This window comes from Limanda limanda, chromosome 8 (assembly GCF_963576545.1).
Source record: "Limanda limanda chromosome 8, fLimLim1.1, whole genome shotgun sequence".
NCBI lineage: Eukaryota > Metazoa > Chordata > Actinopteri > Pleuronectiformes > Pleuronectidae > Limanda > Limanda limanda.
Window position 1 is genome coordinate 2,974,948 of NC_083643.1, and position 18,815 is coordinate 2,993,762.

At 41.3% G+C, this 18,815-nt stretch overlaps 1 protein-coding gene across 1 annotated transcript; it reads left to right on the forward strand.

Moving 5' to 3' along the window:
- The first annotated feature begins 60 nt into the window (after window positions 1-60).
- On the forward strand, window positions 61-15,031 carry parvaa (parvin, alpha a). The gene is made up of 13 exons (XM_061076260.1): window positions 61-294; window positions 4,223-4,312; window positions 4,718-4,788; window positions 5,389-5,491; window positions 5,585-5,725; window positions 6,967-7,082; window positions 7,205-7,263; window positions 8,848-8,867; window positions 8,970-9,031; window positions 9,749-9,817; window positions 10,156-10,257; window positions 13,477-13,549; window positions 14,063-15,031. Exons 1-13 carry the CDS (start codon window positions 159-161, stop codon window positions 14,137-14,139), a joined length of 1,119 nt encoding a protein of 372 aa, XP_060932243.1. The 5' UTR covers window positions 61-158; the 3' UTR covers window positions 14,140-15,031.
- The last annotated feature ends 3,784 nt before the right edge of the window (window positions 15,032-18,815 follow it).

The following is an 18,815-nucleotide window of genomic DNA, read 5'->3' on the forward strand; positions in this document are numbered from 1 at the left end:
ACCTCCTCCCCCCTGCTCCTCCTCCCGGTAGGAGGGGCCTCTCACCGCGGTCAACTCCGGGAGAAAATGTCTGGAATTCCGTTTCCGCTTTAGGGAGTGGACACAGATTTCTCCCTTCTTGTCCCCGGTTCGCTCGCTTCTGTCCCGGACTAACGACGATGGCCTCTTCGCCTCAGAAGTCTCCGTCCTCCCCCAAGTCCCCGACCCCCAAGTCCCCGTCCTCCCGCAAGAAGGACGACTCCTTCCTGGGGAAACTCGGAGGAACTTTGGCGAGGAGGAAAAAGGCGAAAGAAGGTAAAACTATTGCGATCAACTCCAGAGAACACGTAGAAAGTACTGCGAACAGCCAGGAACTACTAATACTACCGCTAATATTACTACTAGTAATACTACTACTACTACTACTGGTGCTGATACTGCGTTTCACAAGTAAACACAAAGTTATTAACTTTTAATCCAGAGAAACAAAAAGCTGCGAGAAGTTGGAAAAGTTTCAAACAAACTATTAATCACAAGACAGATTTACTTTAGCTAAGTTTTCAGAATCTTAATGATTGTTTATAACTGTGTGTGTGTGTGTGTGTGTGTGTGTGTGTGTGTGTGTGTGTGTGTGTCTGTGTGTGTGTGTGTGTCCATGTAAGGTATTAAAGCAGTGAACCAGTGAGCACAGACGGAGGATGAGTAAACACTGGATCCACCAGAAATTTACTCTGTCAGTGTTGTTGTGATGTTGTGGTGGGAGCGGATGCCAGAGTTCAGGGGTCAGAGGTCAGAGGTCAACTCCAGACAAAATTCCAGTAGAGAGGAAATTTCTCATAGGTCAAGTTTGGTAAAATCTGGAGAATTGTACTTTTCCTGCACGACAGCATCAGATCCTCCACATTCTTCAGGTGAGAGGTGGAGCAGACAGGAGACAGGACGTGATGTCATAGCTCCGCTGCAGAGACCATGTGATCATGTTTACATCACCTGACACCAGCGTCAGCTCTTATCACAACAAACTCTACCGGAGGTCATTGTCTGTGTTTTCTTTTTGATGACGCTTCCGACACGCTAGCGCTGAATTTGAGTCAGTATCCGCTGTCAATCATGAAGTTTCATCCTGTTTTTATCGCATCAAATAACAAATTAAAATAAACGCATAAAAATGGGAAGACATTTTTTTTTCAGTATCATAGATAAACCGACAAGCATCCTAAATATAATAACTAGCTTCCTTAATATAATAACTAGCATCCAAAATATAATAACTAGCATCCTTAATATATTAACAAGCATCCTAACATACTAGCTTTCTAAATATAATAACTAGGATCCTTAATATAATAACTAGCATCCTAACATACTAGCATTCTAAATATAATAACTAGCATCCTTAATATAATAACTAGCATCCTAACATACTAGCATCCTTAATATAATAACTAGCATCCTTAATATAATAACTAGCATCCTTAATATAATAACTAGCATCCTAACACACTAGCATCCAAAATATTATAATAGCATTCTAACATACTAGCATCCTTAATATAATAACTAGCATCCTTAATATAATAACTAGCATCCTAACATACTAGCATCCTTTATATAATAACTAGCATCCTAAATATAAAGCTAGCATCCTTAATATTATATTTAGCATCCTAACATACTAGCATCCTAAATATTATGAATAGCATCCTTACATACTAGCATCCTAACATACTAGCATCCTTAATATTATATTTAGCATCCTAACATACAAGCTTCCTAAATATTATGAATAGCATCCTTACATACTAGCATCCTAAATAAGCCTTATTCCCTCCTGTAGGAAAAAGAAAGGGACACAAATATTATTACACTTCAGTTATATGGATATGTAAAGGGCAGAGGTCAGAGGTCAGATCCAGAACGGTGAATCTTCCTCCCTGTTGTTTATAGATCTCTCTGTTGGACTTTAACTACCAAGAATGTGTCATAAATACGAAACAGTGTTATTATTAAAAAGCGTCAGCGGCGGCGTCGCTGTGGAAACTCGCTCGTGGTTAAAGTTCACGTTTTATCCCGAGAGGAGAAAGGTCTCCGTCAGCCGGATGATTCCTGAGAGTCGTTCAGGAGACGGCTGCACAGCTGAGCCCCGGGTTTATATCCGAGGGACACGCAATCACATTACACACACACACGCACACACACACACACATGCAGACACACACACACACACAGTGCAGTGTGTAGGATGTCTGCAGTGGCTTCTGTGATTTGATGGAAAACTGGCCGGTCGCTCTTCAGTTGATCATTGATTAAATTTAAGTCCTTGTGACGTCCATGGAGAGAGAGAGAGAGGGAGAGAGAGAGAGAGAGGGACGAGTGAATGAAAAAGAGGGCGAACGAGAGAGCTGTGGGATGAGGGTGAGGATATAAAAGCTAAACAGGAAACAGCAGGAATATAATGATATAATTATAACATATATATATATATATATAATAGAGCTTTAGCCTCAGGATGAGCTCCAGGGGGAGACGCTGGTCCCTGTGGCCGGGGGACGATGCTTGAGTCTGGGGGACGGACACAGAGAGACATGGGCTGTGGAGCGCTCTGCCCTCCAGGTAGGACACAGCACCAGCACGGTCCTGATGGCGTATGGTCGTTATATGGCACAGTGGGGGGAGGAGGGAGGGAGGCGGGGTCGTTAATTCAGAACAAATCAAATCTCTTACATATTCACAGGTGAATTGTGGGATTGTTGTAAAGATCCTTGGAGTGAAACCAGCAGACGAGTCGAGACCCCTCGGTGGTCTCACCTCCGTGATGCGACTTCGTCCTCTAACGTCTCCCGACACCCGGGGGGGGGGGCGGCTCCACGGCTTCCTTCTTCCTGAAATAGCACAAGTGGAAGTTACAGTAAAAATCAGATTGTGTTAATTGGTCCGGTGTCGTGCAGCCTCACGAGAGATTCCGCTCATCACAGCAGATATTAGAGGTTTTTAGATTCTTCCTCTTTCCAACGTTATCGCTTTTTTAAAGAACTTATGAGGTGATGAGGGATTCAGAATTATTAATAAAGTAGATTATTTTGTTCACAGGGGATTTCTCATAACCTGAGGATGGTGATGATCATGTGTTCAACTCTGTTGTTTGAGGGGAGAGGTTATTTTTAATCTGAGGTGTGAGAGGAGTTCAGTTAAAATGATTTAAAATAATAAAAACACAATAAAAGGCATAATAAACACTTAAAAACTTAAGGTAACTTAATCATGTTATTATGTGCAGAACTTTATATCAAAAAACAGTTTTCAAGCTAAATAAAAGAGGTAAGAGAAATAAAAACAATAGAATCTGTATGTAACATACAAGAATTGGTTGAAGGCGTAATATAACACAAAAAGATAGAAATGTGTAATATAATAAAATGATATTAGAATAAATACAATGATGGAATGACCTTGTAAAATAGTTTAGTTAAAGGAACGTGTGAATTAATATGTTTTCAGCCCGGATTTGATTTGTAAAAGAGAGTTTAGAGAAATGCTCCTTATTGAATTATTAACTTGATTCAGTCTTATTCTTTAATAACATGATGATGTTCACGTTTCCATGTGGATGCTTGATGTGGTTCTGTGAGAGGAGTGGGTGATAATTTACAGAATGAAGAGAGGGAGGTATGTGTCACTCTGTAGGAATACTCTCATACTGTGTGTGTGTGTGTGTGTCGGTGTGTTTGTGTCCGTGTGTGTGTGTGTGTGTGTGTGTTCATGCAGACATGCTGCACATGTGGCTGGTGTTGATTAAGAGGATGTTGTTCCAGTGAAGGCAGAGAAATGCACAGGATGTTCACCCGGTGCTCTCAACACACACTGACACACACACACACAAAGACAGACACACACTCTCACACAGACACACACAGACTCACACAGAGCAGGCTCCTCAGGTATCTGAACAACGACCCGCTGGGCGCTTGTACATCCCGCTGAGAAGCAGGAGGTCGTCTGTTCCTGGTTGTTTTGCTCATCACAGGAACATGTTCTGTCTCCTCTGATCTGAACTGTACCTACTGTGGACGGGTCCTTTCCACGGGCTTCACAGGAAGTGACATCATGACGCCGTGTCGTGGTCACATTGAGCCGCGTGTTTAGTTCCTGGTTGCAAATGAAGCTTTGTGAACTTGTAAAGTTGTCGTGTGTCTGATGTTTTTGTGATGTGATAAAAACTGAAAGCTCTGCCTCTTGTTTGCAGTGTCTGAGCTTCAGGAGGAAGGAATCAACGCCATCAACCTTCCTCTCAGCCCGTCGCACTATGAGCTGGACCCTGAAGACACCATGTTGGGTAAAAACACTGTTACACACCAAAACACCCTTTTTAATTTGAAACCTTGATGCTTGATAAAGATAATTCACGTGTCCAGAGAGCAAAGAATCTACCGAATGAAATAACATGGTTTAATACCGAAAAGGATAAAAGGGATAAGGATAAGGATAAAATCTATGTGTACATATACACACGTATAAATGAATAAATATGTAAAACTGGTAAATATACAGATTCAGTCAGCTCCTAGATGTTTGCCCAAATCAGAACAAAGTTGTCTTTTAAAGGCCTGAGCTAATATTTGTTTAGTTTACACTTGAGGTTGTGCAGAACATTGAGTTTGTGAATTAAGGTTTCTCTTTAAATCTAAATCATACAAAGCAAAAGTAAAACTAAACCTTGATGCTGTCTCTGCTCCTTTAGAGGAGAATGAAGTTCGCACTATGGTCGACCCGAACTCCAAGAATGACCGAAAGCTGCAGGAGCTCATGAAGGTAAAGTTTGTTTTCTTCTAACCAGTAAAAGTACGAGTCAGTCGTTCGCTCTCGGATCGTTGGAGTAAATAAAACTCAGCTCAGGAGTCAAACAGTCAAATACTCTGGCGGAGAGTTTTATTATCCGGCTTATTTATGATTTATGTCACAGTTGCTCCGGCTTCTGTTGCCTCTGGAATCTGAGCTGAACTCTCAGATTCCAGAGGCAACACAATGTGTGATCATGATTCTAGATGTTTAACTTGAGGAAGAATAGTGAAAAAGATTAGATTCATGAAAGTGGTTTAGAATTCTTCACATTCTCAAAGATTCCTGCTGAATATTGGAGATAAACTCTGGTTTTTAATAACTTCTGAGTCTTTTTAACTGATCTCAGTTCAGCTTCTCTTCAACTGGAGCTGATTGTGACAGTTTGAGACTCTCAGTTCTTCTCACAGGAGATGGAACCCACTCAGCAGAGTTACAGAGAACAGACATTCAGGGAGTGAAAGAGAAAACATCAAAAATGTGCATAGTGTTGCTGTAATTAGTTAAATTTAAAGGTAAAATTCTAATTATTTGAAATAACAAGTTGTCTGTTTGTTATTCTGCTGACGTCAGGTGTTGATCGACTGGATAAACGACGTCCTGGTGGGAGAGAGGATCATCGTGAAGGATCTGGCCGAGGATCTGTACGACGGGCAGGTTCTGCAGAAACTGTTCGGTGAGAAACTGAAACGGTGACGAGCTTCCTGGGAAAAAGAAGGTGAATGTAAGATCATATCAATTTCAACGTGTTTGTGTCTTTGTGTTTCAGAGAAGCTGGAGGGGGAGAAGCTGAACGTGGCCGAGGTGACGCAGTCGGAGATCGCCCAGAAACAGAAGCTGCAGACGGTGTTAGAGCGAATCAACGACTCGCTCAAACTCTCCACCAGAAACATCCGCTGGAACGTGGACTGTAAGAAACATCTCTGATATCTGTCTCTAATTTCACACGTTGGTTTGCAGTTGAAATCAAAATGATCTTAAATCACAAAAGAACCATTTAAAAGAAGTTAAATCGAGTTTTAAGTCAAATTTCCCATTGATCCTTTTCCAAAGAAAAGAAAAAAAACTTATTTCTGAAGTTATCTACATTAAAAGTTCCAGCTCATGGAAACCGAACGTAAAGAAATCAATGACGAGGTCCCAGCTTCAATCAGCCGCCGGCCTTCAGACATTCTGCAGCTCTCGCACCAGTTTGTCCGTGAAAAGCTGTTTGTGCCCGAACTCTGTGAAGAGAAACGCTAAAGAGCCGTGAATAACCTGGAATGTCATTGATTTTGCTTTTCCCTGCTTTTCGTTTAATCAATACACTTTTGTTTGTCGCTACTTTCATCCTCCATTCACGCGCTCGCTCCCGGAGGTAACTCGCTCACGTTGGTCCTTGTGTGATTTTCCCCGTTGCCGCGGGGATACAATCAAAGGCTTCGGACACTTAATTGATCCTGTTTGATGTGTTTGTGTCCGAAGGTAAATCCTGTTTGTTCAGGCGACTAAAGACCGGTCGCTCAGGGAATCTTTATGGTTCTATAAAAGGTTTTTTTTATCACTTCAGGGACGACTTCTGCCTTCGTGTGACGTGACCTCGTCGTGTAAAAACCTTTGATTCTATACAAAAGAAAATATGTGTTTGTAGAATCGTTGGCAAAGAAATCACAAAAGGATAAAAATGTTAATAAATAGAACGTAAGTGTGTCTCGATCGTTTCTTCAGTTTGAACAAATCACATCTTTTTAAATAAACAAGTTAAAATAACTGTGAGCAAATGACTAAAGACAAATTTATTAAATATATAACATCAACAAATAATAACAGTAATAATCAGACTGGACAGAAGAGGAAGTGGTTCTGTTATATTGTTTGAACAGGAACCAGTGTGAGCACGTTCAGAACAGGAACGGTTCAATAAAGTAATTCTCAAAGTAAGTTGGTGCTCAGATGGATTTAAAAGTTAGAAAGCAGCAGATTAAAGTGAAAAGATAAACATGTTATATCATCTGTTCAATAATTCATATTCAGTGTTTCAAGGTAACAGTTTTTGTATCTCAAAACATTAATTCAGATTCTGATGTCTGTGTTTTATCGGCCGAGCGATTCATCCAATCAGATTCTAGTTGATCAGTAATCACTTCTCTCTCTCTCTTTCCTCCACGCCAGCGGTTCATGCTAAGAGCATAGTTGCCATTCTCCACCTGCTGGTGGCGCTGTCGCAGCACTTCAGAGCACCGATCAGATTGCCCGACCACGTTTCCATCCAGGTGGTGGTCGTTCAGGTGAGTCTGACGCTGGTTTCATCTTCTTCATCTTCGTCTTCTATTTGTCTCCTGTTGTCTTCTTTAGTAGAATGAAAATAAGAAATCAGATATTTACATCTTGTTCTTTCTTTGTGTTTCAGAAGCGAGAGGGAATCCTTCAGTCCAGACAGATTCAAGAGGAGATCACAGGAAACACAGAGTAAGAACACTTCAGCTTCTTTCAAACAGCCTCTATCGTACGGGGGGGGCGACGAATGACAGGAAGTGACACGTTGACACTGAAGCTCTGGAGAATAATAACTGTACCTGTGTATTATTTACTGATTTTTGATATCTGGGTTTTTTATTCAATGGGAATCAATGTCCAGAGCTTTCAGAAAGTTTCCTTGATTTCTGAGGAAATGGGAAAATGTTCTAACGGTTAAAAACAGAAAACAATGATATCGATCTTTTACATGTCGGCATATTGACTCAAGTAAAAACATCATGTCAGAAAGAAAATTATGAGAATTATCTTTGGATCTGGACAAACTTCATATCTCTTTATTTATTCTCTTCGTAATACTCACCACAGAATTCTCTTTGTATTAAAATTATAGTTTTATGATACTTTGGAAAGAAAATACATAATATGGTCTGAAACAAGAGGAAAATTACAGTTTAAATTAGAAATGGTCTAATGAGGTGATATACACCCTGCACACAAACTGTATAAACACATAATATATTTAAATAATAAACATATAATGGGGAATATAAAGTGAATAATTTCTTTCACATTGACATGATGACGAATGATTGTGTTTCTACTATTCAAATAATAATTCATGACTGTGGTGGAACAACAAACTTTAAATATCTTTATATAACTGTGCTTATATTTATTTTTCACTTCTTCAACAGCTGTTATATAAATGTAAAAATCATTGTTTCTAACCAGAGATGTGATTTCACCCTTTTAGCTGAAGAATTAGAGCATTAGCATCACGTGCACTTCCTCACGCACACTGGCTGTGAGGCTTTCCTGCAGCCTGACAGCAGCAACCAGGGAGATAACGGCAGGCCAACACACACACACACACACACACACACACACACACATTTTGTCATGGTAGATGGATACTGTTAATAACACACACACACACACACAGGCTGGAACACACTCTCATGGTCACAGTGGAAACACGGTTATTACCCGACCAACAGGAGCTTTGCCCAGACCTGCCTGCCTTCGCCATCACAGATTACACCATGAACATGTGTGAGAGCGCCTCTGGTGTGTGTGTGTGTGTGTGTGTGTGTGTGTGTGTGTTGCTGCCATTTCTTGCTGGCCTGCCCACTGCGATATCGCTTCCTCTGGGACGCTCACACTGCAGCGCCCCCCCCCCCGACAGCTCCAGAACCCACCTGACCCCGTCCAACAGCATCATCCCGCGACAGCGTCATCATGGCCGAGGGCGGCTCGTCCCGGCTCATTGTGTTACCGCCCCGGCTGCGTTGTGGTGCAGGGGAGGGATTGTTGCATTGTGTTGCAGTCTGTGGTCATTGTGGACGTCCCAGGTCATTTGAATACCCGACGTGTTTCCTGTTAATCAAATTATGATGAGACCCGAGCTCGGCATTGTGTTGCCGCTGCCGTGACACGATCCAGCCATTCTCTGCATTCCTCTGTGATGCACTTGGAAGCACTCGTCCTGTTTGCCATAAATAATAAGTGTGAAATTGTCAATAAGCAGAAATGACCTCTGACACGCGTGTGTTTTTGTCTCCTCTCTTTTCAAAGGGCCTTCTCTGGCAGACACGGTAGGATGAGCCTCTTTTATTTCATTTCTGCTTCTGGCTTCACAAATGATCACGTCTCATTATTATTCTTTAGTGACGATTGGTTTTGTGTTTCCTCCTCAGAGCGCGACGCCTTCGACACGCTGTTCGACCACGCGCCGGACAAACTCAACGTCGTGAAGAAGGTACCGGAGGCGGTTCGATAGACGTGTGTGTGTTTCAGAACCGAGCTCGTTCAGTCTTGTAGTGGAGAGCGTAACGTGAATATCAGCTCCTTTAATATCTCGGAATATGAGAAAAGGGATGTAAAGAAATTCCAGCATCCAGCCTAAAATGTAAATGTTCCTTTCGTGGTTCAAGTCCCATCCTTCCACTAAGTCTTGTGGAAATCTGGGTCGTTTTGCTCGTGCTGCTCTCGGCAGACGTTTAGCAGAACTTAATTTTTCATGAGGCAACGTATTCACCAGCCAATAAAATCAGCTTCATAAGATAAGATAAAATAAAATATTACTTTTATTTGTCCCAAAATGGGGAAAAGTTGCAATATTACAGCAGCAAGAGTCTAAAATAGGCACCAGTGAGTAATAATAAGTAACATGCAATACTTGAGTGTAAGGAATATAAAACATATTTCAATATATATTTATAAGTTCACTTCTCCATCAGTGCAACAGTCTTTGTTCTAAATCTTGCGACAGCTCCTGGAAACTAAGACTCAATCACATCTCATCTGATTTCTATTGTTTTCTTTCTTCAAGTTGAAGAAATCGTGACTTTGGGTCTACGAGAAGTTTTGTGTACTTTGTTTGTTTCTGAATATGTGTGTTTTTGTGTTTAACTAGTCAAGTGTTTGTGTAAGTTTGTGTTCACTCACTGTTTCTACTTCTGGTTTTTCTTTTCAGACATTGATCACATTTGTGAACAAACATCTGAACAAGCTCAACCTCGAGGTGTCGGAACTGGACACACAGGTATGAAACTCTCACACACTTACACACACACACACACACACACACACATACAATCAAAGAACTGTAAATAAAGATAATGCATATGCATAAGATGACTTTTTCATGTTGGATTTTAATTAATTAATTAAAATAATTGGTGAAACGTCCTGATTGACAGCTGAGACTGACGATTGGTCGATTGCACTTCTCGCTGATGCTTCACCACTTTTCCTGATATTTGTCAAGTTTAATATTCACAGATTCATTCTTAATGAAAATCACGTCTATGTTTATATTATGTTACAAACACATTTATGTTCAGTGTCATATCTCATGTCCGTGTGTTTGCTCCGCTCCAGTTTGCAGACGGGGTTTACCTGGTGCTGCTGATGGGTTTGCTGGAGGGATACTTCGTGCCGCTCCACAACTTCTTCCTCACACCAGAGAATTTTGACCAAAAGGTAAAGTTTGATTTAATTTAAATTTCTGTGTCTCGTCTCAGAATCAGAGGAATAAACCTCAGATATTAAAAACAATGATCTGATGATCAGTCAAACAGTTCTTCTGATAACTTTGTATCTAACTCCATTAATGGATTAGATGCTTTTAAATTTACAAAATAAATACTTCACTAAATGAACATTACTGCACAGAAAATAGATCCATAGCTTTTTTTATTTATTATTTTTTCCGTGCTACTACGTTTCCTGTTGAACTGAACGACCTTAGTTTGTTTTTAAAGATAAATGTGATCAAAAATGACCTTGAGAAGAAATTGCTAAATTTTATCTTAAATTAATTTTTGAATTAACTAAAGCATCAAAAAAACCTTTTGTAACCTTTCACAGGTATTTATTAAAAACCACAGCTTCATTCAACCTTAAAATTATTTGATTTTTCCACCCAGTTCACTGATAATGAACCAGAACCTTTTACCAGCAACTTCTGTTGGAATGTAATTACTTTAAAGCAACGCTATGTAACTTGTACTGAGGAACAGCGCCCCCTGCAGCCACAGCACCTCAGTCGGGCTCCTTGTCCATATCAATAACTTGAGTCGAACACAACTGAACACTGGATATTACCCATGATCCTCTGCTTCCAGAGCTGCTGCTGTAACAAATCCACTGAACTCTGTTTAGAATTCTTCATATTTCAAAAGGTTTCCTGCTGAATATCGGAGATAAACTCTGGTTTTTAATAACTTCTAAATCTTTTTAACTGATCTACAGTTCAGCTTCTCTCTCTTCAACTCGCTGGTTATGATTCTGACAGTATACAGTATGAACAGTTATTACAATATACTCCACAGCCCCGGACTTCAGCTCATATCTTAAAGCAGCTTTGATAAATCCACGCTGATCTTTTTGAGATCCATGAGAAACCGGACGGTGACTCGTCCTCTCGTCTCCACCTATCGTCCGTAAGACTCTCAAGTCCTTGCTCCGTCTCCGAGGAGCCTCGTGCACTTTCAGCCAGGACTCGGCTCCTCTCAATAGCTTGATAAATGCCATCCGTTTCCCCCCCGAGCCCATTCGGTGCCTCCTCTCCATTGGCCTCCGTGGTTCTACGGCATTCTGAGCAGGCGATCTGCGGAGGCACCACAGTAGCCTTTTGTTTGGGTCTTGGCCAGGAGCCCCTGCCAGGCTGGAAACAGAATGGGCATCGGTACTACAATGTACACACACGCACACAGACACACACACACACACACACAGACACACACAGACTCCTGGCCTCAGAAGGACAGGCACCAGCCCCTCAGCATCTGTAATCTTCTATTGCACAGGGAAACGCTGAAGTGGCTTAGGGGCTCAGCTCTATTACTCTGTGTGTTGTGTGTGTGTGTGTTGTGTGTGTGTGTGTGTGTGTGGCAGCATTGAAAAGTAGTGTCAGGCATGAAGAAAGCACTCCTCCTCTGCTCAGTAGATCTCTACTCGAGGCTCATTCTCTTCTTCCTTTTTGACTCATGCTCATCACACAATAAGCTCTTGTTGGGCAAAGCTTTTAGTACTTCACAGCAGGGCGAGCACACACACACCGAGACACACACACACACACACACACACACACACACACACACACACACACACACATACACAGAAAACATCGTTCAGCTATTTCTATCTCTTCCATCTGATTGGTCTTGTACCACTTTGGATGTGGTTCTTTGTGGCTAAATAAAGATGGACGACATGACAGCTCCTTCTAAGTGAAGCCGAATCATGTCGACTGCAGTGTTGCTCATAAACCCCACCTCCTGCATATATATATATATATATAGATATATATATAGCGTATATAATCTGTGTAACTGAGGAAGAATTCAAATTGCTCTTAGATATGTGCGCTGCAGGATCTGTGTGTTTTACTCGCTGCAATTTTACAGACACAAACTGATGAAACCAAAAGTGCATCATGTCTTATCTTAGTCTCTTTAGTCTTTAACAAACTCACTGTAACGTGTCAATCTAATAATAAAACGTATAACTCAACATCGATAATCGTATCTCATGAGTCAGGACGACGATATGTTGCTCCATCGATATTTCCTCTGACCCCAATTAACCTCCACTGTGGGTTTCACCTCACTCCCGCTTTATCAAACACAGTAACACAACAGGCTGGGTCCCCCCCCGCCCTGTGTGTGACGTCTCTATCGGCGACACTATCGGTGTGTTGGAGGTTGTGTGAGTGACACACTGCTGACACGTATCCATTGATAAATGATGGAGCCGAGTGTTTGTGCAGCTGCTGCCGGCGGCTCACGGTCTTACCGAGCCGAGCCGGGTTGTGTTTGCCGACACAGGAAGCTGTGGTAACACGAGCGGATCGACCCGGAGTGGATTTTGGGATTTAGCAACGTTCTCTTCTCAACAAGGAGGTGTGTGTGTGTGTGTGTGTGTTTGTGTGTGCATAGTTGTCAACACGGGCCTGTACAGCTGCTTTCAGACATTTTCCTGCCCTGAGTAAAATGTCAGGGTGAGAATACAGTAGGAAAATTATTCATAAAATCCACAGTGAGCGCACGTGTTGATCTCACAGGATGAAAAAGAGGATTCGAACACAAAAGACGAAAAAAGGCCGGAAAATGTTTGGACCCAAATTTTCCAACATTTTTATAATAATGATAATATATTTAAATTTATTTTACGTCGCCTTTCTAGACACCGGAGAACATCGTACAATAAATCATCAATAGTTAAAGGAATGATTGAAATAAACCAAACTTTAAAGGTTTAAATTCGAACCGAAATACAGTCGACTTTCATGTAAAGTTAATGTTTTTTTTTGGAATATTTTATTTTTCCAAACATTTTCACAATGCAAGAGAACATGCAGAGCATACAGAGCACTCTACATTAAACATTACAGAAAATTACATAAAAATTTTTTAAAAATACACACATAGATGAAATAAAACTAATTAAATAAATAAAGTCAATAATTCCCCCCGCCCAAAGAGAAAACAAAGAACAAAAAAAGTTGGTGCATAGGATGACACATCACAGAGAAATACCCCAATGACACAGTAAATAATGTTATTCATAGCTCCAAATAGTTACAGTCCTATGGTACTGTTCGTGGTGTATCCATGTATTCCAAATAAGGCTGTGTAAAGTTCATGTTATGTGTGTGTTTTTTTGTGTGTCCTAACACGTCCGTCCTTGTCTCTGCAGGTCCACAACGTGTCCTTCTCCTTCGAGCTGATGCAGGACGGAGGTCTGGAGAAACCAAAGCCCCGACCAGAGGGTGAGACACATTTACAAAGATTTATGAAATATGATAAAAAACAAACCAGACACCATCACACCAGCTGGGATTCATGTTCCAACCCACGAGTACTGAGTAGTTATTACTACATCAAGTACAAGTACAAGTACTGGGTCAGAGCACGATGGTCCATTATTGGAAAGATAAAACATTTTTGAAATATTTGTATTGTGTTGATTCTGAAATGGATTCAACAACCTCGATAAAACCAAAGCTACTCGTCAGCAGGAAACCGGCCTGCATCATTATTTATAGATTTATTATTAGTTTAAAATAACAGGGACAAGGATCATTATTAAACTCCACTGTAAATGAGCCCGTTTTCAGCTGTAGTCTCTAATCAGGTGTGAAAACATCTACAGAGAACAATTAAAATACATCAGAAACATGCATGTTGTCAGGTAGGAGCTACTGTGAAGGTTTAGTGGATCTGATTCTGCAGAATAAAAGATCTCAGCTCTAAATCTCCTCTGTTCTCTTTGTTTTTTCCAGACATTGTGAACTGTGACCTGAAGTCCACCCTGCGTGTCCTCTACAACCTCTTCACCAGGTACAGGAACGTGGACTGAGCACCAGCAGAGAGCTTCTCCTCCCTGGACCACACCATTATCAAAACTGTTTGTTTCTCACCTTCTGCTCGTTGGAGAAACGTGTTTTTATCCAAACTGCATGCGTCACATTTTGTATCTGCTGAACGATGCTCCACTCGAACCTGAATCCTGCAGACACGTTCAGCTTCTGGCTTTTTATCTAGAACGTGGGCATTTTCTGAACATCCTGCAGAAAACGATCAAATCAATGAAAACTGGCGAAAATAATGTTGATTTAAATCCAGTTTCATGTCCGTCTCGAACATCGTCAACTCGCCCACTCGCTCACTGGGAATGTTGTGATCATGCAAGAGGACACGTGTTTTTGTTCACAGCAGATCCACACACCCGTCACTCCTGTCATCAGATATTCTTATTCTTTTAAAGGAGAGAATTTGTAATGATGCTACTTTTTTCCCTGTATTTATTCTTCATTCTAACTTCCTCTCTCTCTCTCTCTCTCTCTGCTCTTGTTTGTGTTTATTGATAAGTGCCTTTATTTAAACGGCAGCTTCTTCATATCAGACTCGTCTTCTCTCCTCTCGTCTTAACGCTGCACGTCTCTTTTTGGAACGTGTGGAAATCTTTGACCAAAGTTGTGTTATATTCACACTCTAAAACCTTATAAAGGCTTGTTTTTGTATTATGTGCTCTCTTATTCTAAAAGGAAATACATATGAGCATTGTATAATCACTCTGCTGCTTAGTACGTTATTAACGTTATATTTTTAATACTCATTGGTTCTCACTCATTCCTGCAGGATAAATAACATGTGACTGAATATACAGTGTTTTCTGCAGCATTGTGACGACATCATGCTTCTATTTAAGTTTTAATGCATCACATTCAATAAATCATTCAGCTCCTCAATGCGGCTCCTTTTCTGTTTTTTATTTGTTATTTTTGCAAAGACGAATTCTTCGCCAACTAAACATGAAAAAATTGGGGTCAGATTGGCTCCAAGTTTTCTTTTTTTTTCGCAGGAAAACAACTGAACCACAACAATATTCTTTTTTTGTTGTTGAATTGAAATAAACCGAGGAAACTCTTTGTGATCGAGAGCCGAGAGTGAAACAGATCAGAGGGTTACCGACTGGATGAAAAGATCTGTTTTCATCACACATTCCACAATAGCTTTTGAAAGGAAGAGGAGGTGTGTGTGTCTGTGTTTGTGTGTGGGTGTGTTTGTGTGTCAAATGCTGCCTTTAGGGACACATTTCAAACAAGTCCAGTTCATTGGGAATAGGTTTTCTGACAGGGAGGAAAGTTTGTGTCCCCAATTGGTAAAAAACATTGATATCCGGGTCAATGGTTTGGTGTTGTGGTAAATTCCCAAGAGATTAATGTGTAACTTTGGTTGTACATGTTCGATCTGAGCCCGTTTCGCTCCAGACATCGGAAACGTACAACTAGAGTCGGATGAATATCATTAAAAACGCACGACAAAGCTGAGGAGCGATTGGACAGTCCGATGAATTTCTAACGTCTTCAAGCTCTAACCCGGTTGACGCGGTCACGAGTCATCTCCCCAAACTCAAAGCTTTCAGTTTCTCACTGCTCCCGGGTGAAATTAAAAAACCATAAAGACCCGGTAGCCTAAGCACCTAGATTGCCCCCTGGTGGCTGGCTGCAGTACCGGTCATACATCCTGCCTGCTCCTTCTTTGCAGTTGGATCCTTTGACAAAACTGAAAAAGTCAAAGAGAACGTTAAACACGTTTCTTTTAAAAGATGGCTTCTGTCATTTTAGATGTTTGTTATTACACTGATATATGCAAGTGTTCGTTTTCCCAGTGATTTGGTTTTAAACTCACTAGAGGCTCCATCCCCCAATCGCTCCTAATGTGTGTGTGTGTGTGTGTGTGTGTGTGTTAGAGTCAGATTGTGTGGGGGGGTGCAGTCCTCACAGCTGTGTGAAGCCCTGCAGCGGCTCCTGAGGGATCTGAAACCATGTTAGGATCATTTCCTCTCGGCTCCTTCACCCGGGGAACGATTCAGCCGCTGTCGTTATTACCTTGTTATTACGTTATTGTTATTGCATTAAAGTGTCACTGACGCCCTGTGAAGGGGTCACATGGGGACACGGAGGCGCATTCCTCTGATTGAAGACGCCACAGTGACGGGGAAATGGACGAGAGCTGCTCCACAGACGGGAATTGGAGATCTCATCACTTTTCATAATTTTGACAGTGGATCCTCCGACGAGTTCGATACCGACGTCCCTCCGTGTGTTGACTCAAGGCTGCGGCTGAGGGGGTAGAGCGGGCGTCCTCCATCCAGAAGGTCGTGTGAATGGGTGAATGTCTGTACAATGACTGTAAAGTGCTTTGAGTGCTCATCAGGACGAGATATATAAATCCAAACCATTGTGATCGTGATCCAAAACAGCAAGTGGGACATTTACAGCTCCGGTCTTTCCACTTTTACTTTTCAGATAGATTGAGTCCTTTAATGCAGGGGTTTTCAACCGGGGGTCCGCGGCCCCCTGGTGGTCCGTGACTGCATTGCAGGGGGTCCGCGAAATTCGCTTTGATATTTCAACACATTTTCAGATTACTCTTGAATATCGTGAAAAATATCTAAAATAAGAAAAATATGTCTAAAATAATATAAAGGTGCTGGTGATCATGAGGTTAAACTGAAGTTGGCCTCAATTGTTTGTGTGATATTGTATGATTATTATTTGTGACATATTCTGCATTACTTTGTCATCTTCCCTCTTGAGTTGTAGCCCCAGTTTATGTTGATTGTTATTGATCACCGTTACTTTAACGTTCTCTCAACATGTCAGCTACACGTCTGTACATTGAAGTCATGAACGTTATATATTGATGTTCATATGGTTCTGAGATGCAGTACAACTACAAACTGCATTTTAATTTTGTTTTCAGTTCTTAAGCACATTTTATGGACTGTTGGGGTTAAACTTGGATTCAGGGTTTTGGTTAGAATTAGATTTAGATTTAGGTTAAGGTAAAGGGTTAGGGTTAGGCATTTAGTTTGGATGATTAGGGAATCCATTACGCCAATAACTGCCCTCACTAATAAGCTCTACAAACATATATGTGTGAAGCAGTAGAACAATAGAACCTCAGACATTTGCCAACACACCCACATTGGAGGCGGTACTTATGGTCAAATGGAGCTCTCTGATTGGCCTGTTCTGAATCAGAATCAGAATGTATTTATTGCCAAGCAGGTTTACACCTACCTGGAATTTGCTCTGGTTGTTGGTGCATACAATGAACATAAAAACACAATAAATACAACACACATAACAAAACAAAAACAATATATAAAATCAAAATATATAAAAGATATCTTGTATAGTTTACTCAGCTTGCTTAATGATTCATGCGAAGTGAGGCTCGTCATCACAACTGTTGCTCGATGTTTGTGTTTGATTCATTTGATTTTATTCAAACTCTGATTCATTTTTTTTTTTTTATCCCTTGAGGAAACAAATTGTGGTTTTTCAAATAGGAGGAATCAAAATGAAAAGAAAACCTGAAACACTTTCTTGTCCCAGTCGACTCGTCTCAGATGACGAGCTGAAGACTCCTCTCCTCCGCTAACACTCTAACAGGTCTAACAAGCACTTTACTGAGCTCCTCTCCTTTACCTGCTCTCTCTCTCTCTCTCTCTCTCTCTCTCTCTCTCACTCTCTCTCTCTCTCTCTCTCTCTCTCTCTCTCTCTCTCCCTCTCTCTCCCTCTCATCTTCTGCACTTTATTCTAACTTCAAGGTCTCCGGCTGCACCGAAGCTTCAGGCCTCGGCCGTTTGGATAAAAGCTTCTGCCAAATGAGACAATATAAATGTGAACGCAAAAGAGCGTTTTCTCTTTTAAAGGATCAATAAAGTATCGCGTTATTACATTAAGTGGCGGTGGATGGAAGGCCTGGTCGTTAGGTGAGGCTGCAGAGTAGCGGCGGACGGCTTCATCAGTCACACGCGTATCGATGTTGTGTGTTTGTGCGCTGACATGTCGCCTTGTCCCTGTTTCTCCCGTGAAGCTCCAGTGGTCGGGAATCACATATCACTCAGATGAGCTTCTACAGCCCATTGTGTGTTCGTGTGAGTGTGTGTTCTGCATCACACTGTAGATTGAAGAGCTCTCACAGGATGCACATGTGTGGACATGGTGACAACAGCTGGAACAAAGGCTTCCTACATATCTCTGATGTAAACTAGGTCACATGAGTGGGTCTTTATTGTGAAAAGGACCGAGACACGTGACATCTTTAGTTATATAGTTACTGAAAAGACAGTGTGATCTTTACATGTGTAAACACACAGTATGAGGAGGATACAAAGCACCTGATGTACTGTAAAGTATTTCTATTGAGTTCACAGGATCAGGGATCTCTCAATGCTGTACATTAGAATAGATGTATAGTGAATCATCCATTATCTGCTTATCTTTCGAGGGTCATGGGGGGGGAACATCGTGGACGAGGCAGACAAACAACCTTTCACACTCGTATTCAAACCTGTCTCACCTGATTCAATGTAGATTCTGAGCAAATTGGGTTTTTGTTTCATCGGCCTCGGCCTGAATCACCAAAAACTCTCGAATCTCTTCGTCTGTCCAAGGTGACGTCTTTGTATTCTACGAGTTTTCATCTTGAGATATTTGTATTCACGACCACCACATG

Excerpts from the sequence above, each read along its gene's own strand:
- parvaa (XM_061076260.1), top strand. The coding sequence starts at position 159 with ATGGCCTCTTCGCCTCAGAAGTCTCCGTCCTCCCCCAAGTCCCCGACC. Across the intron at positions 9,818-10,155 it reads TGTCGGAACTGGACACACAG|TTTGCAGACGGGGTTTACCT; the intron begins GTATGAAACTCT and ends GCTCCGCTCCAG. Across the intron at positions 13,550-14,062 it reads ACCAAAGCCCCGACCAGAGG|ACATTGTGAACTGTGACCTG; the intron begins GTGAGACACATT and ends TGTTTTTTCCAG.